This window comes from Ochotona princeps, chromosome 5, assembly GCF_030435755.1.
Source record: "Ochotona princeps isolate mOchPri1 chromosome 5, mOchPri1.hap1, whole genome shotgun sequence".
Classification (NCBI taxonomy): Eukaryota; Metazoa; Chordata; class Mammalia; order Lagomorpha; family Ochotonidae; genus Ochotona; species Ochotona princeps.
Genome location: NC_080836.1, coordinates 24535321 through 24558676, shown reverse-complemented (window position 1 = coordinate 24558676; position 23356 = coordinate 24535321). Strand labels below are relative to the sequence as shown.

Here is a 23356-nt window from a genome sequence, read left to right as displayed (position 1 = left end):
AAGGAAAGTTCAAGTTTCACTCATTTTTCGGTCACAGAACTTTATGCAATGTGTGGGACACAGTAAGTGCTCAGTGGTGGCTTATGTGACATAATTCTTCGAAGGCAGGGGAATTGTTTTGCTTTCTTGTCTTTTTTTAATGTGTTTATTATTTTATTGAAAAGTCAGATATATAGAGAGAGGAGAAACAGAGAAGATCTTTCATCTGATGGTTCACTCCCCAAGTGACCACAATGGCCAGAGCTGCACCAATCTGAAGCCAGGAGTCAGGAGCTCTTCCAGGTCTCCCACACAGGTGCAGGGTCCCAAGGCTTTGGGCCATCCTTGACTGCTTTCCCAGGCAACAAGCAGGGAGCTGCATGGGAAGCAGGGCTGCCAGGATTAGAACCGGTGCCCATACGGGACCCCAGTACATACAAGGTGAGGACTTTAGCCACTAGGCTACTGCGCTGGGCCCTCTTCTGTTATTTTTCTAAGCTACCATCTTAACCTCTTATCATGCATTATTTTTATTGCAACAACTTCATATCTATTTTCTAAATCCCAGAGTTGAATTTTCTGTCACTCTACCTCTTGGCAAGACATTAGACAAAAGTGATGTTAGTGATGGGACAAAAACAGTATTTATTGTTATGAAATCATTTCTAAGGGTGTAGACTTCAGGTTTAGTGAGTTATCTAGTGAGCAGATTTGAAAGTTGTAGCAGTTTTGTAAAAAAAAAAAAAAAAGGAGGAATCATATTCTGAGTTTTTTCTTTTCAAATGTATTATTACATATAAATTATATCAAATAGTGTGAAAAAAAAAAAACTTATTAGTTCCCAGGTTTTTTTTTCCTCTTCTTTCTGCTTCTGCTGCCTCTTCATCTAATCCTTATCTTTTTTTGGCAGGGCGGGGGGGGGGGTAGCAGCAAGAACGTGGCATGGCTTCCCTCATCTTTTGACTTCCTATTGCTCAAAGGAAAAACACCTGCCTGGCCATCAGATCAAACCGACACTGTACTGGGAGAAGCAGCACGTAAGACAGGCTAGTCGCCAGGATTCCACTTGGTCTAGGCCTGTGACCGGAGGGTCTCAGTTCCTCCTTTGTTGCTACCAGAGTCCACTCTCAGATCACGGCCATACAGGACTCTCCACTGGGCCTGGCACGACAGCGTAGCAGTTAACATCCTCACCTTGAGTGCTCCGGGATCTCATATGGACGCCGGTTCGTATTCCGGCAGGCCCGCTTCCCATCCAGCTCCCTGCCTGTGGCCTGGGAAAGCAGTTAAGGCCGGCCCAAAGCCTTGGGGACCCTGCATCCGCGTAGGAGACCTGGAAGAGCTCCTGGCTCCTGACTTTGGATTGGCTCAGTTCCAGCCGTTGCCACCGCTTGGGGAGTGAACCATCGGATGGAAGCTCTTCCTCTCTGTCTCTCCTCCTCTCTCTATATCCACCTTTCTACTAAAAATAAAGATATCTTAAAAAAAAAAAAAAAAAAAAAAAGACTCTCCATAAAGCACCTGAAACATGGCAGCTAGCTTCACAGAACAAGGAAAAGAAGAACTAGAGGGAATATTAGCAGGAGGGAAATGGCGAACCCTTGCAATGTGAGATCAGGTATGATATTCCTTCATGTCGTCCATATCTTATGCCTTATAAATTGAGTCTTATAGTCCACTCCATATTTACACAGAATGGATTCTACAATGGTATGTACACCAGCAGGAGAATTTCATCAAGAACCTATTCCACGTGCAGTAACCATTTGTGAACATGCCACAGCTTTCTCTTCAACTTCAACCATGATTACATTTAATAGCTGAATCATGTGCTTTTACTACAAACGTAATTTGTATGATCTTACATTAAGCTGTAACAAATTTTGTTTTCGCTTCTGTGTACTTATTATGCCAGAAAAACACAAACATATTCAAAGTATGCTTATTAAATGCCCACTATACATGGAAAATCGTAGTCCTTTGGTATTTCCAAAGTAAATCAAGCCTTGAGGAAAAACATAATTTCTGCCAATTTTAAGTATGATTTTAATTAACTTCAATTTACTCTAGAAGTGACCTTTTACGTCTTCATCCTGTCTGAGGGCTTTTATACAAAATAATTTTTGTGTTATGTGCACTTCAATTATGCTACCAGGTTAGCTGTGTGTTGGATTTTCAGAATGAGCTAGGATAAATACCTTCTATTGAAATTTCGTTATTGCACCTAATTTTGTGGCTCCTATTAATGCTTTGTTTACCCCATAAAACTGGCTGCAATGCTTTAGATCCCTGTTTATAATAATGCAGAAATCCAGACATTTATGGTAAGAACAGTAAAATAAACTAGACCAGTATATATTCATAACAGCTTCAGTTATCTCTTTTTTCAATACAACTGATTGATTGTACATTAGTTTGCATTAAACTTAAAGTTGTATTCCCCTTTCAGTAGTTGCCCGCCCCCCCGCTATTCCCAGATGTCCCATAAATTAATTGTAAAACTACTGAGAGCTTGGCTGTAGATGGAATTCCACTGCTTTAAGACAGATCAACATGATGCATTAGGTTCCTTGAAGTTAGTTTGTATACTGGGTTGTGTATTTCAACAAAAAAAAGGCAGCTTAATCTGAACAAGGATTCTCAGAGGCTTACTCTGAGAACCACTTTGCCTTTGCTACAATAGAAAGGGCAGAGGAGAGGAGGCAGAGGGTAGAAGACAGGACACATTCGCAGTACAGAGGAATAAGGCCACCTTGGGATTCTAAACCCAAAGTCTGATGATTAATGAGCTCAAGGTGAGAGAGCCAAAAAGTAAGCAAATCAATACATTTATTAGTGGCAGTTACATAACTCCTAAGGGCTTCATTACATTTAAATAAAATTTTAAATAAGCATGCTGATGAGAAAGTTGTAACATCAATCCTCTTTACCTGTTTGATGAAACTATTACAGCAGACAATGTGGAAAATATTGATTTGTGTCATGGAAGCATCAATGGTGTCAAATGGACCATTACTCAAAGGTAAAAGGTCACGTTTAGCTGTTCAGCAAATATAAGATGCCAATTTGTAATATCCTTGAGATTAGAGAGAAAACACAAGAGTAAACCTAGTTTCAGGTATGAAAGTGCAAGTATTTAAACTTTACTCATTTTGTCAATTTATCCACTATGTCCTAGAGTAAACAAAATTATTGCTGGGCCCGGCGGCATGGCCTAGCTGCTCAAGTCCTTGTCTTGAATGCCCCAGGATCCCATATGGGCGCCAGTTCTAATCCCGGCAGCTCCACTTCCCATCCAGCTCCTTGGGACCCTGCACCTGCGTGGCAGACCCGGAAGAGGTTCCTAGTTCCCAGCTTTGGATCGGTGCAGCACTGGCCGTGTGGCTCACTTGGGAGTGAATCACCACACGAAAGATCTTCCTCTCTGTCTCTCCTCCTCTGTATATATCTGACTTTGTAATAAAAATAAATAAATCTAAAAAAAATTATTGCTATTTCCTATCATAAGACATTTAGCAATGTCTGGGAACATTTTGGTTGCAACTGTGACTGTGCACTAGAAATCTAACAGGTAGAAGACAAAATGTCTCCTACCATCTGTGAGGATAGGTGACAGTCCCCAGCATAAAAAGTGCTCACAATTCCAAGGTGCAAACTATCAACAGTGCCAAAGCTGGAAAACCATGAGCAAAGGATGGGCGCCACAAGAAGAGATGGATGTTACATAGAAAAACTAGTATCTACATCCCTTCCCCCAAAGCAACTCCAGAGAAAGGTAAGGATACAACAGTCGTGTTTCATGCAGGAAAACAGCAAATGTAAGGGGTGGACTATGACTAGCTTTCGATTTCAGCACTAGACATGAAGCCCTACGGATTTGTCCTAAGAACAGGCAGTACAGACCGAAGAAGCACTCAGGTACTCCATTACAGTGCTACATTTCTGAGGGTAGGATGGAGATAAGCCATGCTTCCCAAAGGCCAATAGGGAACTGGGAGACAGCAGAGAAACCACCTCAAAAAGCATCACCAAAGGCAGAGAGGGGTCACTGCTGATGCATATACATGCACTGCCCATGAAAAGCTGAGACATGACCGACTGCTGGCCAAGACACAATCAAAGTAACACGGAGGTAAACCAGCAGCAACTGTCAGGTGACTAAGCCATGAGGGCTCCTTCACAACGTCTAGGATTCACACCTTTGGAAAAGGGTTGTGGGTTGAAGGCAGCCTTCAGAGCCCTTCTGTTGCAGGTGCCAGGTAAGGACACAGCACACACCACTCTGGAGGACCTGACACTCAGGTGGCACCCAGAAGTAGAGAGAAACCCTCAACAGGATTGATCCTGCTATAGCAGCCTGGGGCTCTCTGAAGCTCTCCGGGACTTCAGTGAATGAGATTTCTGTTATAGATCATATCGTATGTGGTGTTGGTACAACACAAAGTACAACCGAGCCCTCTCTTTCCCACACCACCACATACATTCTGTGCAACCCACTTCTATCAGAAATTGACACAAACATTCACAAGTTCAAAAATAGGACATGAAAGAAAAAAATGAGGAATGCTCTTTATTTCAGAAATAAGGCCATGAATGGTGCTCCTTGCAGAGTCACCAAAAGCCCTAATGTGGCTACACTCTTAAGAAGCGGCCTAAAAATCTGCTCATTGGAATTAAATTTACTCGAAAGCATATACAGTAAGTCATCAGACAGAAGCTCAAAAATTAAGTCAGAAAAAATTGTATTTTTTACACCTCTGTTAAGTGGACTGTTGTAACTTGAAATACCTTATCTTCTATCACATTTCTGGTGTCTTTTATTTCCTGACATTGAATAGCGAACATTGAGAGGCAGGACCTTCAATATGACTGGCCATTACCTTCCCTTTCCTTTACAGTTTCATTTCTGGAAGTCGTATCGTTTCAGCACATGGAGGCCAGCTGCCAATGATTTACATTTTGGCATCACCCTCCCCTTCTCCTCGATTCTTACTCGTTTTTTTGTTTGTTTGTTTGTTTGTTTTAGTGTCAACTTAAACATCTCTTCCACATGGAAACGTTCCCTGATCACTCCATATTAGGTTAAAAGCTGCTGAAACATATCTTCACAGCACTTAACACACTCAACTGTGATTCTTTATTAAATTATTCATTTTCTTAGAGGGCAAGGTCAGTGTTGATGGCTTGCCACTGCCACTCTGGTGCCTAGCGTAACAGTTAACACATTGCAGACATTAACAAATACAGACTCATCTAAGTAATTAAAATCTGTTAATGTCTGCAAACCTAGTCCAGCTTTAATAGAAAATTAAAATTGCTAAACTTCATCATTTTTTTCACATTGAAAAGCATTATTTATGCAACATACCTAAGTATCACTTGTGAAAATCATTAGTTCTAGGGACTAGCCCCAGGGTGTAGTAGGCTAAGCCTTTTCTGCCATGCAGTATTCCATATGGTTACTGATTTGTGTCTTGGTGCCTGCTGCACTTCCGATCCAGCTTATGGCCCGGGAAAACAGTGGAGAATGCCCCTTCCCCCATGTGGGAGACCAGGAAAGGGCTCCAGGCTCCTGGCTTAGGCTCCAGTTTTTGCAGGCATTTGAAGAGTGAACCTGCTGATGGCAGATCTCTCTCTCCCTCCCCCTCTCTTTCCCCTTCCCTATCTCTTGTCTCTGTAGCCCTTACAATTGAAAGTAAAATAAATGTTAACAAAGAAGACAATTATTAGTTCTTAATAAGCAATATTGACGGGTAAGTGTTCTGGTTCAGCCTGGGTCCTTAGATTTGCATAAGAGATCTGTTTTGAGTTCTAGATTCCTAGTTGTAGGCATCTGGGGAATGGACAGGGCAATTAAAGAGATTGAGAGGAGGAGAGACAGAGAGGAAGTGGAGCTGCCGGGATTAGAACCAGCAGCCATATGGGTTCAAGGCAAGGACCTTAGCCACTAGGCCACGCTGCCAAGCCCACTTGCTCTTGCTTTCACTCTCACTTTCCTTCAGCAAATAAATGAAAATAACTAAATATATATATTTCAAAAGATTCAACTTTGAAACTTTGTTACTTCCTACTTCCTGAATGTAACAATTAGGACCTGTGGCACATAGAAAGAAAAATGTTAGATATTTGTGTTGGAAGTCTTAGGGGCAGGGGCCTTCCTGTGATTTGCCCCTTTCTTATGTAGATAATATGGCTTTTCAACTTTCATTCCCCTTTTGTGCCACGCTTCAGCCATGCTGGCATACCTGTCACATAATTTGCAATTATTAGATATATTTATTTAAAAGCAAAGATACAGTGAGATGAAAACACAGAGGTTGAAGAGGAAAATGAGAGGCAGAGAAGAATGGGAAAAAGGTAAAGAGAGAGAGAAAGAGAGAGAGAGAGAGAGAAAACACGAACTATCTTCCATCCATTGGTTCACTCTCCAAATGACTGCAACGTCCAGGGAAGCATCACGCTAAAGGCAGCCATCCAGGTCTCTATTCTGGTTCTATACATGGGTAGAAGTAACAGCAGCAATCAAGCTATCCTCCACTGCCTCCCCAGGCACAGGAATCAAGAAGGTGATTCAGAAGTGGAGCACCAAGGAGTCAAACTGTCATGCTGATGTGAGATGGGCAGATTGCAAGAAGCAGCTGAAGCTGTTCTACAATAGCATCCCCAAACTGTCCTGGTTCATCCCTTTGTTGTCTAACAACTCAGCCACTGTGTACCACTTCCCTTCATAACACTCTATTCCTTAGTTATTTGACAAACATGGAGTGAGCCCCTGCTAAGTTGCATTTACAGCACAAGGTTTTGGGAAACGCGAGCACTAAAAGTACAGTGTTATTCATCAGAAGCTGTGAAGTCTCAGGAAGACGTGCTGTTAAATAAATGCTCAGAGATAGTGTGATGGATGCAGAAGAAGTGGGCAGGGCATGCAAAGGAGGGCAGAGAATATTCTGAAATGCTAAACAGATTTTGAAACAGATTCAAGGGCATAGTAACTGAACTGAGACTTACAGGAGAGCTAAGGGTGGATAAATCTATGAAGAAACAGGCATAACTGCAAAATATTTGTGTCACTAGTAAAATGTTTGGAGGAACTACAAACATAAGTGAATACTGCTTAGCAGTTAACAGTGCAGGTTTGGGGACACAAGTTTGAATGTGGATTTCAACTTTGCAGCTGGACATTCCCTGTGTAAATCCCCAAACCTGTCTCATACTCAAGTTCTTCACCTTTGAAAGCAGAGAAAACATCTTTCACCATGTCATAAAATTAATTGAGAACATTCAAAGCCATGATCTTAAGATAACATGACAGCTCACAAATAGAGGTGTTTTTGTTGCTACTTTTGTTTATGACATTGTGGACATGATTGTACTAGTGAGGGGATAGTCTGTGATGAGGTGTATTGTTAGAAGGGTAGACAGGGCTCAACATATTGGCCTAGCGGCTAAAGTCCTCTCTTTGACCATGCCAAGATCCAATATGGGCATCGATTTGTTTTCTGGCAGCCCTGCTTTCTATCCAGCTCCATGCTTGTGGTCTGGGAAAGCACTCAAGGACATCCCAAAGCCTCAGGATCCTGCAGCCACATGGGAGACCTGGAGGAAGTCCCTGGCACCTGGCTTTGGATCGGCACAGCACTGGCCACTGCGGTCACTTGGGGAGTGAATCATCGGATGGAAGACCTTGCTCTCTGTCTCACCTCCTTTCTGCATATCTGACTTTGCAGTGAAAAGAAATAAATCTCTCTTCTTTTTAAAGGTAGATATATGCAGGTTAAAGGCTAGGCATCCCATACTCATTCGATTAATTAGTCCCGAGTGGGTGCCCATGTCCTAATTCCCACAAGCTATAAATAAATAGGTCTGTGTGGCCAAAAGTATACTGTGGAGATGGATAAGTTAATGATTTTGAGTTGAGGAGACCATAGTGGATAACATAGTGATGAACGTAGTTGAAAAGTTAGTAGGGGAAGAAGGAGGCGGAGAGTGAAAATCAGATAGTGTGATGAAAGCAGAAGTCACAGAAAAGGATTGAAGGTGTTTACTGGCACGGAGAGCGATGGGAAGAGCCATGATCAGCAGGTGCAGGCAGAGAAGGCAGGAGATCCGATTCTTCCTTTAAGCTTGTAGAAGGAAGGAAATCTACTGAGAAGTTCATTGTTAGGACTTGTGGACATAAGGAGTGAAAGAACTGAGCGACAGGCAATGTAGGGGGTTCTTTTAAAGATTTGCTTATTTTGAAAGATTTAAACAGAGAAAGAAAGAGTTCTTCTATATGCTGACCCACTTCTCAGATGGCGAGAATGCCCAGCACAAAGCCAAGAACAATGAGCTTTCCCTGTGTCTCCCCTGAAGCACGTCCCGGTTCCAAACACTCGCCTTCGAATATGGACAGACCTGAGCCTGCCTTTGCTGGTATTTGGTGAATGAACTCAATTTAAGGATGTAAGATTTCTCTCTCTCTCCCTCCCTTCATCACTCTGTTCTTTTCTGTTTCTACCTTTTACATAAGATAAATTCATGAACATTTTAAAAATTATTTCAGAGATGAGTAATACCTGGGAAAGGAAAGTTGGACAAAAAATCTCATAATTTAGACTCAAGGCAAGGAAGTTTGGGAAAGAAGCTGCTGTGCACTGGAGTCACGTCTATGGCTCTGAAGCTAAGAAAACTTAATACACAAAATTGCTTATGTGCAAGTGCAAAAATCTGTTTAGAGTAAAAATTAAACCAGAAAAATTATATATTTTATGAAGAGTTAGGTACCACAAAAATCACTAAATTTTTAGACAAAGAACATAATCTGCTTTTTTTGAAAAAGATTTTTTTTTACATTGGAAAGTCAGATTTACACAGATAGCTCTTCCATCTGCTGGTTCCTCCCCAACTGGCCACAACAGCCACAGCTGAGCTGATCCAAAGCTAGGAGCCAGGAACCAAGAGCTGCTTCTGGTCTCCCAAAGCTTTGGCCATCCTCTATTGCTTTCCCAGGCCACAGCGAGGAAGCTAGAAGAGAAGTGGAGCAGCCAGGATATGAATATCGGGTCCTGGTGGATGCAAGGCGAGAACACTAGCCACTAGGCTACCACGCCAGGCCTGACAGTGAACATAATGTTTTAATACCTGCCTAACATAACTCATATGCCCAAGTATACCAGGCAAAAGAGAGGTCTTGGGCCTGGCAGCCAAGGCCTAGTGGCTAAAGTCCTCGCCTTGAACACTCCGGAATCCCATATGGGCACTGGTTCTAATCCCGGCAGCTCCACTTCCTATCCAGCTCCCTGCTTGTGGCCTGGGAAAGCAGTTGAGGACGGCTCAAAGCCTTGGGACCCTGCACCTGTGTGGGAGACCTGGAAGGAAGTTCCTGGCTCCTGGCTCTGGATCGGCACAGCACCAGCGGTTGCACTCACTTGGGGAGTGAATCATCGGATGGAAGATCTTCCTCTCTGTCTCTCCTCTCTGTATATCTGATTTTCCAATAAAAATAAAATAAATCTTTTATTAAAAAGGGTGGGGAGATCTTACAATTTAAGTTTTGTTGATTTAAGAGCATATTTGCTGATGAAATAAATACATTTCACAGAAGATTACTCAATAATGGAACAGAAAATATTTGGAAATATACTCACAGTACCTGGATCGAATTTGGTTCCTCTAATACAGCATTCAAAACATGTCAGTACCTTGAGTTTCCAGCTACTGGCTTAATAAAATGAGTTCCTAAAGGATTGAGATTTGTATTCTACTTGGCACAAACCTATCTGCTCTAAACCTATTTTGAATAAATGACTGAACACTTCAAATTATTCAATTTAAACTAAAATTTACATACACATTTCCCATTTTGAGAAATTATTGTTTATGTTATATGGCAACATTCCATTAATTAGAACACATGGCAATTTTACTGAAGGAAAAACATCCTTATCCTGATGTATATCATCATTTTTAGTAGTGGCGAAACTATTTTAATTTTTTGGTGAAGATTCTGTTTATTGAAGATAAAAGCCTCTGAAAATTAAAATGAGAATAATCATCATTTACCCATGAAAGCGTATGCTTAGAAAGTACCTATTCACTCTGATTTCAAAGTCAGCTTTAAGGGCCAGGACTGTGGTGTTTAAGCTAAGATAGTGCCTTGATGCCAGCATCCCATATTGAAATACAGGTCAAAGTCCCTACTCCTTTTTCAAATCCAGCTTCTGGCTAATGTGTCTGGAAAACAACTGGAGGATAATTCAGCTGTTTAGGTCCCTTCATCAGTGTGGGAGACCTTGATGAAGTTCTGCATTCCTGGCTTTGGCTTACTGACGTCAGTTGGAACATAGAACACCCTTGAAGTACCTAACTCTTGGTGCTTAGAGGGTGAATTTTCTTTTTTGAGGTAGCAAAAAAAAAAAAAAAAAAAATGCAATTCAGATGCCATCCCCTAGTGAGAAATTTACTTAATTAAACTGCCCAAATACTGTGCTCGCTTCGGCATCACATACACTAAACTGGCCAGTACTAATTTTGGTCAGAAACAAGATATTCTGCTAAAGAATAAAACGTGATTTTATCTTTGTGGGTGAGAAAAATAGGAATTACAAAATGGTTTTGAATAATTACAGGCTTATGAAGAATGTGCAGTATCTTCCATGAAAATAATTTTAACAAGACATCAAGTGGCTGGATGTGTAAGCTACTCAGAGGTGTCAATAGTAGTCTGGCCCTGGTCTGCACAGGCCTCATTCACACAATTCTTATGTAATATATTCTTCACATTATAAACATCAAAATCTGGAAACAAGAATGACATTACATTCTGCATTTCCCATGTATCATCTTCAGACCAGAATAATTGAATTCCAATTAGCAATTAAATAATTTAATTCTAATTATGTCAGATGAGCTTTGGATACGGAGAAACCATACAAGTGATATATAATTTATGTATACCAATTAGTTTTACATGTTTTTTAATGAATCTCACATTTTTTCTGAGAAAAAAATGTTAGAACAAAAATTACTGAGCATTAACTCAGGTGGTACTTGCACGAAAATGAAAAGAAAAAGAGCTTGGTGCTCAAATAAGCCCCAGAAAAGTTTAAAACCTTTAAATATTTAGAGTCTGAGATTTAATTCAATAAACAGAAAGAGCACTTTATCTTTGAATGCTTTCCTGGGGTATTACAGCTTGTGGTGTGCTGCGTCACAAATGAAATATGACTGGCACTCTACATGGATAATTGGAAGCATTTCTAGGCTTTGTTATATCTTGCCAAGCTATCACTAAAATGCATTAAAAAAATACATCCAGGCCCTCATTAGACAGATGGAGCCAAAAGCCTGCCTAGAATTTTGTTTTCTGGTCCATGGATTTTGCCCATGAATTATTTTGAATGAATCATTTGTTGTTCCCCTTTATTTCAAAGCCTACATAGTTCTGTAATTTTACTATATAGAAGAACTCAGAACATATAAGTAAAATTATTGAGCAAAGCCTAAAAGTAATAGTTTTGTCTATACTTAGAATATCTCTACAAGTATTTTTGTCACTCATTGCATACTGTTTTAGTGAACAAATATTCATGTGAAGATTTGGAAGAAATTTTATCAATGAAGAACCAAAATATTTTAATAAGAAATAAAATATTCACTGTTTCATTCTAGTTGGTATTTTGTTTAGCTCATACCAAAGTGTCCATTTGATATGAAGGATTAGTAAATCCCTATCTACCCCAAAATGGGTTCACTGTGCAATTTATGCCTCCTAGGTGAGCTTGGAGCAAAAGTATTTTCAGAGGAGTTTAGCAACTCTAATTCATTTTTGCTATTTATACAAATCAATTGCTGTAAAATTTACTATAAATAGTTCGATTCAGTATGTTTCAAATGAAAGCACTACTCATTCATGCTAATTGTAAAATATACATGCATGCAGGAAAGAATCTCAAAGTTTATTTAAAATCTTCCTATGTTTATCTATTATATTTAACATGAGGAGTTTGAAGACAAGAGTGAGAGCAGGAGAGCGAGAGCGCATGAGGCAGATAGAGACAAAGAGTGGGTACCCACTGCAAGTTTACTCCTTCCTGGGCGTCCCTGGTTAAAGCTAAGAGTCAGGAATCCAATCCAGGTCTCCCCGTGTGGGTGCTGGGATTATCAGGAAGCTGGAATCAGGACCGGACTGGAGACAGTACAGGCATCCCAACCAGTCTCTTAATGGTTAAAGCAAAAGTTCACCCCTTAAACTTTATTTTTTTAAATGTTCATTTTTTTATTCATAGTAAAGATAATCTGAAAATGCTCTACCAAAACTGAGCTGTTTTAACATGCACCAATGAACAGGGAAAGAGTTAGCTCAGCACTTCAGCCCTGCAGTATCCTTCCTCTTGGCTATGGTGGCAGCTGTGTGCTTCAGTATCCTTGACCCAGTGCACAGACACTGTGTTCTCTTTGTACAGGTTCACTTTCATTCTGCCCTAGTTTTTATTTGCTTAGCACTGATAGCTCCTACTTTTCTTTTACTATATATTTTTATTTTGGATTTTGAACTATGTGGTAAAATTTTGTATAGTCCTACTTTAAATACATATCCCCTATCACCGATCCTCCCATTTAACTTTTCAAAAGTTTTTTCCTCCTTTTTTGATTTCTAACTTTAAAGTAAGTTGTCTCAGATCAAAAGATTTCCAAAAGTCTTCCTTCCTATTAATTGAAGAAAACTGAATGTGAATTGTTTGAATTGTGTGAACCTAAAATGAGAAGCTTCAGGGACAGAATTGCTGTATTTCTTCTAAATGTTTTGCAGAATCTAGGGCACTCCAGGTGCTGAGTTATCCACTTAAAGGACTTCTTTCTTTACTTATAAAAAGAGCGGACAAGTATTTATGAAGCTAATGCTGAAAGGCAGAATAAATCCTTAAATCCTCCTCAACTTAAGACTGTTGAGAAAAATAGCTTACCAAGGACTTACAATCTTGTTTCTGAAACACAGCTCAATTTCCCCCCCGATGTATTGCTTTATACATAATGTGAAACTTTAGTATCAATACATCAAATAAAGGGGTGAATATTATTTCTACAAAAGTGAGCACAAAAGAGAAAATGCCAGTTTAAAGCAAAATATTCATGAAAGAATTTTGCTTTTGAACAGATTTAGCATAGCATTTAGCCAAAATTACAAATATGTATACACATGCATTAGGCAAAATAATTTAAGTTTGTCATGACCTAGTCAGAGTGGTTAGAGATGTGTAGCTATAAGTGAATAGACAAATTAATAAGCAAAAAGACTAGATGTGTGGGAGTGGATGTAGAGTGAAAATCCTGACTGAATTTCTCTGTTGCTCATGTTATAATTGTTCATTAATTTGTTGTGTTTATTATGGAAAGAAAAGACAGATGTTGGAAGAATCTATCTGCAATGAATAACTACCAATACTTTATCATTATTGTTTCACCTTATTTACCATCGTTTTCTCTCTGAAATCTTTTAGAGCAAATTCTGCATTTCACTTGATTTGCCTTCTCAGTAGTTTAGGTATCTGTCATTCACAATCACATTTCTAGTAAAGACAAAGCTGATGAGCCTCAGCATGTCTTTCCTTAAATTATGCAATAAATTCTTAATAGTAAGCTTGCTTTTTATTGGGTTTATTGACATACCAAACAAAGAATTGCCAAGAGGGGAAAGAATGTTCAAGTCATACAATGACAATCAGTTTTATTGACATCAGAACTCAAAAGTTCAGGCTGACACTATTGGGCCACTTGATTTTCCCTGGTTTCTAGCAGTTTCTATGCTCTTCAGCCTCTTACTACTGATCCTGAAAGGCACACTGGGCAAATTGCCTTGTCGTGTCTGAAAGCTTTGAAAGTTGAGAATAAAACATTGAAAACAAGACAATGTAAAAAAAAAAAAAAAAAAAAGAAAAAAGAAAACAAGACAATGTAACATTTTTTTTCATATCACATTGTCAAAGTCCACATAGAGTTTGCCTCAGATTAGTAATTTTTTTTCATAATATAGTTCTGTAGGCTCACAGATTTCCCCTTTCACCCACCCCATACACTGATTCTTCTGTGTCATTTCAACAGTACTGTGCTCAATAACAATCACAAGTCCATCATTCTGTTAAATAAATGTGTCCTGATATCGTTACGGGATGCGAGCGAGATCACACCAGACATGTTTAAGGTTTATTAAGGAGTCCTTATTAACCAAGTTTGGTGATAATAGAACATACTAGAAATAGCAAATCACAAGTCCATATGGCAACCCAACCAATCATAATCCAACCAAATAAAATCCAAAGAGGAACAAATGGTCATTATCCTTAAATCCATCAGTTAAGCTGAAGACCCATGTCCCAGTTTCCCCAACAACATAAGCTATCCTAAGAGACATGCAATGAATAACCTGGACACACAAAGCTGCAGACATTCACCTTTCCCTGGCTTCTCTGCCCACATTCCATCAATGCTAGGCCTCACCTCTCCTGGAACTCCTGATAGCACACAAACCAAAAACAACATTACTACATCCATTGTCCAATCTAAGCACTACACAGGGACCATGCTCAGGGGATTACCTGTCCTGGGTCAGCCAAGAGCAGAGGTGCCAGAGTAACGGAAGCACCTGACCAGAAAGAGAGAGCGAGCCCACACCTGCTTCATGGGCCCTTTAAAGGGGCTTGTGAGGGGAGTGGTTACACAACAATGCAATACTGTCCCCTCTCAGTTGATAGGTGAGTCACAGGTGAACAGGAGCAAATGCCTAGGTGGTGGGGGGGAGTGGCTGAGGATGGAGTTAACATTCCATTGCTGTCAGGACCCACTTTCAGGAGAAGGTAGGGGACACAGCCACATTTCATTTGCCCAATGTCAATGGGTGCTGGGTATCACTGCCTGCACCTCATAACAATATTATAGAATAGACAATGGTAGAAAAGCCAGCATTGTACTGTCAAGATACTCTTAACAGTTTTATTGGGAGTTCATCTTTTATTCAGGAGCAGAGATGTATGCTGTAATGTATTTTCATTTCTCAGTATGCTAGTCTCCATTATACAGGTCCCCTGGATAAATACAGGCAAGAGTCTATCCGTAGGTGGTCAGTCTCTTTCACTTCCCTAACCTCACTCACTCTCTCAGGTCCTTTCAGTTGTATTTTCTGTCTCCAGAGTAACTTCTTCAATGTGTGACCATGTGCCAAGATCTAGAAGTCCCTAGTTCCTCATTCGTCCTCGGAAAGATTCTCAGATTTCAAGAGAATAATTGTGTTTCTGAAAATTATCTTTCTCTGCTTATATTCCTCATAAGAAGGAAACCCCAAAATTCAAAACCTTTGAATTCTTGGATGCTTTTTCAAGGATGGCTAAAAATATCTGAAACAAAATATTTTGTTGTTATAACACATTTTAGATTCGACTCTGTTATTAACATAAAATCACTCAAATGCCTTTAGAACAAATACAAAACACTTACCAGCTAAAAGCAGCGAGAAATTTGATGAATGATGGTCTAAAGCACAAGAATATGAAGATACTTTGCAGACAATAGCACATTAATTTCACTTATACCTTGAAATAATTTAATAGTTTAATTCTGTGCCAAGTTATTTACGATAAAATTTCACATTTTTGAAAATGTCACAAATGAAACTTCAAGATTTACAAGAACCTAGCATCTTCTTTGAATTCCAAGTTCCCTAGGTTCCCACGGACATGCAGATGTAGTCAGCTTGTTAGACATTAATCACAACAAAAGACCTTCCAAGTTAGAACTTACGAGCCTAGAGAACAAATTCTACCAATTAGTTTTTTTCTTTTTTTTTTTTCTTTTTATAAAGATTCAAAAAGTGAGTGACAAGGCAACAGCAAATTTAGGGTCAGGCAATGGAGGTCTCGAGGGCTCAAGAGCGGCCAGCTGTTGGCAATAGAAGGCCGGGCTAACAATCATCATCCCAAGAACTGCCACCTGAGCAAAGCTTTCAGCCAAGCTTTCAGTGGGTGGGGTCTCCCCTTCCTCCCTTTCAAATTCAAAATGGGCGGCTTGAGTCTACACTTGAGAAATCCTGTGCCTCTGACCGCAAGCTAACAGCACCAGAACTAGGAGCTCCGCAAAAGACACGTATCCTCTCACACAGAGACCAAAGGGTGAAAATCTCAGAGCACAAACTGGGGGTGCCCACCACCGGGCTAAACCAAAGCCCACAAACAGGGCCTGCAGACACCTTGCGCGTTCTGAGCCCACACGCCAGGGCGAGAGCCCCAAACCAGGCGAAAATCTGGAGCCCACAGACCGGGGCGGCAGCCTCACCCAATCTTACCTGATGTCTAACGTCTTGAAGTTCTGTTGTCCCTATTCAGGTGCCAGTTCTCAGGGTTTAGGCCTGCCAGCAGGCCCTCGAGTCACCGAGGTTGAGGCCATGGTGCTCTTTGGCCACAAGAAACACCGGGGACGAGCTGGTGAGGAATGTCTGCTTTATTACCCACAGGTTCCAGCTTTTAAAGGATAAGGAAGGGGCGGGCAGGAGGGAGCCTTCCGGCAGAGCCCACGCCCACCAAAGACACTGCAATTGGCTGTATGGCACGTCTATTTCCCTGGATCTTCTGGCGGTGGCAGAGGTTCTGCTGCACAGGTACTCCCCTGGATCTTCTAGCCCCGTTGGAGATCACACTGCGTAGCTACGATGGCTGTGCCTCAGGCCATGGAGGAGTGAACTTTAGGCCAGGCCTGCAAGGCATGGGGCAGGGACCTGGGGCGATTGCCCACATGTATTGACAAACTCATTGCAAAAATAAATATATCTGGGTCCAGCGCCAAGGCCTAGTGGCTAAAGTCCTTTCCTTGAATGCTCCAGGATCCCATATGGGTGCCGGTTCTAATCCCAGCAGCTCCACTTCTCATCCAGCTCCCTGCTTGTGGCCTGGGAAAGCAGTCAAGGACAGCCCAAAGCCTTGGGACCCTGCACCTGTGTGGGAGACCTGGAGGAGGTTCCTGGTTCCTGGTTCCTGGCTTCAGACTGACGCAGCACAGGCCATTGTGTTCACTTGGGGAGTAAATCATCGGACAGAAGCTCTTCTCTCTGTCTCTCCTCCTCTCTGTATATCTGACTTTGTAATAAAAATAAATAAATCCTTTAAAAAAATAAATACATCAAGTCAAATTTTAAAACAAATGTAACAGCTGTGTACAAGAGCTCACTGCACAAACATCATGTAAGATCTAACAATGATCTATAGCTTTGCTGATATGAACGTGGAAACACTTGCATCACTTTCTGAAGGTATTTTGTATAAATACAATAAAATTTGAAAGCACTTGAATTGACCAAGTGTTTGATCCTCATTGACGTGTTTAACACATAGGATAACTAGTAAGTAAGTATCTTAGCTAACAATCCACCAGTACCAGGGAGTTTAGCTTGAATTTGATCCCAAGCAATTAAGTTATAGGGGCCATGGTGCACACTATTAAAAGATAACAAGCATATAACGCAAAATATTAAATCAGCAATAGTTGTTCTGTAGGAACAGTATGAGGCAGTAAAGAATACAGGAGATTGAGCCTAATGCTACTGATTATTACATCCTGATTTGAGTAATTGAATACGTATGTGCATGTGGTGGGCTTTGTACTCCCTAGCAGTATGTGTAGCAGCTGTGTGCCATGACAGGGATCCGTGCTTGTAGCACAAAGTGCATTTCTGCTTTCTAAGGGCATTTTGTGTTGTCCTATGCCCTACAACATCACATACCATACTAGATGCCCAGTCAAAGTTTTACTGAATGATTACTGATAGAAGTAATAGCATCACAAACATTCAGGACCTAAGGAGGGTGTTGCAGACTTTATCAGATCTGAAACATCGTTTTTCTTCTTTCAACCATGAGTAGACACCTTCGAATCATGCATAACCCCAGTGCTTCAGTTTTCATCCCTTTTCTTCATCTTCTAGTTTTTAAACACAAAAATATTTAGTTTTAAACCACATTGATATGCAGAATTCCTAAGCAAAACATTTATACTGATTTATAACTTTCAATAAAAGTTTAGTGTGGACTTCAGTAGTGTTATGTCATTACTAATCCTTTTGCCATACTGTGTTCTACTTCCTTTAAAAAAAAAAGCCTCAGAATGAGGAGACAAAACTATGAATTCATTCTGTAATTGTTGTGTCCTGTGACTCAAGTTCTTCATTCTGATCTTTTAAAATTCCCCAAATCAAGGGGAAAAAAAAATCTTTGCAATAGTTCAAAATATGAGAATGCATTGACTGCTTATTCAAAAATAATATAAAAATGTTTATAGAAAATTCATCTCTGGATTATTAAGTTGAGTTGGAAGGTAAACACTGGTGTTGTGTGTCAGAGAGAGAGGAGCCAAAGAATGAAATTGGGAATTTCTTGTGGCTGAATGAGGGAAAAGTATAGAAACATTCCCAGGAGGCAGAACACCATTTGGAAAGTTAAAGTCCTGTCGGAATCCAATAAACTAGCTGGATGGTCCAAGATCTCCTCTAGGGGTAGCTTAGAGGGGTCTTTCCAGTCCTAATGCATAGGACTAGTGGATCCAATACCACTGTTAATTAAAAGTCCTCAGAGGGAAGCCAGCATGATAGCTCAACTGGCTAATCCTCTTCCTGCAAGCACCAGCATTCCGTGTGGGCACCGGTTCTTGTTCTAGCTGCTCTGCCTCCATTTAGCTTCCTGCTTGTGGCCTGGGAAAGCAGTGGAAGATAGCTTGAGTCCTGGGGACCCTCAACCTGCATAACAGACCGTGAAGGGACTCCTGGCTTCAAATCAGTTCAGGGCGGGCTGCTGCAACCATTTTTGGAATAAACTGTTAGATGTAAGAGCTTTCTGCCTCTCTCTGTCTCTCCTTCTCTCTGTAAAATCTCCTTTTTAAAAATTTACTTATTTCTATTGGAAAGGCAGATTTTACAGAGAGAAGGAAAAAAGGAAAAAAAGATCCTCTGTCCCCTGCTTCATTCTCCAAGCGGCAGCATCGCCCAGAGCTGACCTTATCTGAAGCTAGGAGCTTCCTCTAAACCTCCCACATGGGTACAGGGTCTCAAGGCTTTGGGCCATCTTTCTGCCACATGGGAAGTGGAACAGCGAAAATTTGCACCCAAATGGGATCCTGGCACCTGCAAGGTAAGGATTTAGACACTGAGCCATCATGCTGGGCCTAAATCTGCCTTTCAAATAAAAACAACTACTTTTTTTTTAAAGTCGGGAAGAATTTCAGAAATGTTACATCCAAAAAACCCTCCACCCAGCAATATTTCAGAGGGAAAAAAAGAGGGGGTGTGCAGGGGGGGAGAAGAGAAATGACAGGCCTAGGCTCTGAGTTCTTGAGGGAGGTGGCTCCCTGGTCTGTCAGGTGGGCCCTCATCATTAAAACTGACCAGCATTCTTACTGGTACTAACTGTGTCACATGTCAGAAATCTTTTTTCTTGCGGGAAAACAAGGACCTCTGATCTAGCCATCTCTCGTAACACTTGTACAGATGTGATTTATAGTATTTGAGTTCTTATGACACAATGGGAATGGAATTCAATTCCCTGGCTCTACTGCGTAACAACTTAATTAACCAAGTCTTTGATTTTTAAAGTATTCCAAGTAAAGAGGGTAGATATTTGGGGAAGAGAAACAAAGTATCACAGAAGGAATACATAATTTGTTGTTTTCATGCCCAAACAGCTCCATGCACACAATGGTGTAGCTCTAAAAGTTTATATGTTTCAATCCTGCTGTTTTTAATATTTACCCCAGTGAGTACTCACTGGCATGATTACTGCAACTTATCAAATGATGGGATTGTTGAATTAATAGATTTATTTGCATGTATATCCTTTTGAGATGGTTACTTAGATGATTATATTATTTGAGTACTTCTTAAAACGTTTTATTAAAATTGAACTATCTGAGGTTGGGGTAGATAAACAATACGGATTAGCACATAATATGTAGAAAAACAACGTTCTCACTCTCAGCTGGAGGCATTCACTGATGTTGCCAGTGCGCTGAATAAAGAGCTGCCATCACAGTCATGTTCTGCCAAGAGTGAGGAGACTGTTAGTTCTTTTACATGAGTGAACCTAAAAAACAAATTAAGTAAAATTACTACCTTCCGTAGCTGTCAAAAGTGCCGGAGTGTTCATTTCCAATGACACTTGGTGGAATATGCCCCCACCCTCTCCAGAAGACTGTCCAGGTACCATTGAAATGCTAATTAGACTAATTAGCTTGCTTCTTTTTTGAACTTCTTTTGTCTTTGAGTTTAACCTTTTCTTTTCTGGCATGCTGATTCTATTTGCTTACTTACTGTGTGGCAAGTTTTATATTCCTTTCTTCCTAGGAGTGGATATATTGCTAAGGTGAGGGGATCTCTGAGGAAATGCCTAGTGAGTTCAAAGTGGCTGATCTCATTCAGAATCTCATTCCACCTGAATGGCTGCCTCATAATGTAAAGTCTAAATAACTAACAGAAGGGCTGTCAAAGGATTATCATTTCAACATTAGCCATGGCAGCAGGCAACTCTTGAGGATTCTGGGAAAATGGCTATGTTTGGACTATATTTAGATAGTAAAACTAGCAGGTAACTGGAAAAAGAGTTTGGATGAAGGTTAATTTTCCTACTTGGAGATAGTATTCTAGGAAATAGGTAAGATAGATTTTGAGTTTATACAGTATAATACAGAGTATTAAAAGGAAATCTCAGACACAAGAAGTTTAACAGAGTTTATTTAAACTTCAAAAGATTTATACATCTTGCAGCGCTCACAACTGCAAGCCCCCCATTAGTGGTATAAGAAGCAGGTTTTCAGGGCTGATGGCAAAAGCTAAATAATCACCTGATTATTTGCAGCTAAGTCTTTATCTTATTTCACTGTGATCTTAGAAGCAGGTTTTTAATTGGTTATATTTACATTTTGTTTTACTGTTTACATTGGACTTCAGTTTGTGTGTAGCAACCCAGAAAGTTGCAATCATCTTGAAATAGGATAAGGCAGTGAGCTACCTAAAGGTCACATGCTGGAAGTCACACCCTACCTAATTCGATCTGCTTGTTGGTGCTATAAACCCCCCTCCTCGGGTGCACCTTCCCCAGGGCCTTGGGGTAGGAGATACCATGTAGTCACTCCCTTTTTGATCTTATGTAAACTGGAGAAGTTCACTTCCTTTATCAAAGAGCTGGATGGGAAGTAGTGTTGAGTTGCCTTCTCTCCATTTCTCTTTCATATCTGTTTCTCTTTCTAGCTTTCCCCTCGTGTGTGTGTGTGTGTGTGTGTGTGTGTGTGTGTGTGTGTGTTCACTTGCTTGTATGTTCTGTTTCTGACCTTTTAAATAAGCTACCTCTTTGTTCATGGTATAAGTATCTGTACTTACAAGGCATCTCTAGGGAGAAGGCAAGGATCTGGAACAGGAACTAAAAAGCCATTTCTCACACAGCAATCCTGTTGTACATTTTTCTTTCCACTGAATTCCACAGAATTGCAAGTGAACACACAGCAGTTATAGACGAGTGGTTTATATAGCACAAAGTGGTAGCAACTGGTTTGGGGTGTATGAGCTAAAGCTGCTGCCAAGATGCAAGGGTAGAAGGCTTGGGAAGAGTGGAGAGCAACAAGGCTGATGGCTGGATTCTTCAGACAGCAGTGTGTCCTAAAGGCCAGAAGGGACAGGGCTGGACAAGCCAGGATGGAACTATATTTGCATGGCAGAGAAATGCAAGGCCCGCTTGCCCTTACGGAAGGGAGAGGTCAAAATGGTTCTCAGGCTTTTGTCCCTGTTGCATCAGCTGCTATGTGTGCTAATGAGGTAAAAACTGAGCCACTCGGGGAATAGGACCAGGATTATCTTTTTAATGTAGATACACTAACGAGATGAAATGAAAGCAGGCCTGAGCCAGTCTCTCATTTTCATGAGAGCTGACTGGTCGCTCAAACAGGTGCTTGAAACTCTATCTGGGGGCCTGGAGCAACAGCGTAGTGGTTAAAGTCCTCGTCTTGCACGCGCCAGGATCCCATATGGTCGCTGGTTCTAACCCCAGCAGCACCACTTCCCATCCAGCGCCCTGCTTGTGGCCTGGGAAAGCAGTTGAGGATGGCCCAAAGCCTTAGGACCCTGCACCTGCGTGGGAGACCCAGAAGAAGCTCCTGGCTCCTGGCTTTGGATTGGTTCAGCTCCGGCTGTTGTGGCTGCTTGAGGAGTGAACCATCGAACGGAAGATCGTCCTCTCTGTCTTTCCTCCTTTCTGGATATATGCCTTTACAATAAAAATAAATAAATCTTAAAAAAAAAAAAAGAAAGAAAAAGAAACTCTATTTGGGTCCAGCGACAGGAGTCCAAGCCTGTGGGGCCTCTTCAACTGCCTTTTCAAACACATGAGCAGGGAGCTGAATTAGAAGCAGAGCATCTGGGGCTTGAAGGGGTGATCTGATAAATGGTTGCTTCATTCACTGCACCATGTTGCCAACTCCCTCTGGGTAATTATTATAAAAGAAAATAATTTTCTTTTTGTTTCTTTTTTCTCCCATATACTATGTGAGACAAACTAGACAGATCATCAGTTTTAGAAATGGATTGAAAGGGCTTGATGCAGAGTCTCTGTTCTGTAGTTCTTGCCAAGATAATTTTTATATGGTGCATTAAAATCTAAGGAATAGCCATGATTTCATAAAACATTGTATGAAAGCCAACTACAGTGGTGTTTAAAACTATTGCATGTTGCACCCTACCTTTCTAGTCAGAACATCCAGTCTGTGGAAGACAGATGGTCTAAGGAGCTGGGATAGTTGAATTATGCCACCTCTTCCTAGAAGAATTAAGACAGATTTTACCCAATTTTTCCAACTGATGAAATGCTCTGACATCAGTAAGAGTGCTCCCTAAATCCAGCAAGCTCTCCCTAACAGAGAAGCATCAACAGCAGCAGTTTTTTTTATCCTTTTTGTGCTAATTACAGCACTTAGAAATTCCTATCTACTTATTATGAAAAATATTAGGATGAAGAATATCCTTTTTAATGGGTTATTTTTATTTTAAATGCATATTTTTTTGATTTTTTTAATTACTTACATTTATTATGAGGTGTCTGTTTTTTTTTTTTTTTGGTTGTGTTACTCTTTTTTATTTTAAAGATTTATTTATTGATTTTTTAAATATAGATTTTTATTATATTATTTATGTATCTGAGGTGAAGGGGGATATTGAGGGAGAATCCCCACCTAGTCTCCCACCCGCCCAAGGTCCCAGATGTGGGGCATGCTGAGATACTTGCTCAGGTGGTCTTAATAGTCTTCCAGTTATGGATCGCTGCCAGTCATATCCCTCCCAGCTCGATTAGGTCATTGAAGAAGCCACTGATTGTCACAGTCC

The 23356-nt window shown here is 40.6% G+C and overlaps 1 protein-coding gene across 1 annotated transcript in view; it reads left to right on the top strand.

Moving 5' to 3' along the window:
- Positions 1-4144: 4144 nt before the first annotated feature.
- Positions 4145-23356, top strand: part of LOC118757862 (uncharacterized) — a 128467-nt gene continuing 109255 nt past the window's right edge. The window contains 2 exon segments of the mRNA XM_058664203.1: positions 4145-4238; positions 16335-16433. Of these exon segments, the coding sequence (XP_058520186.1) occupies positions 4145-4238; positions 16335-16433 (193 nt within the window).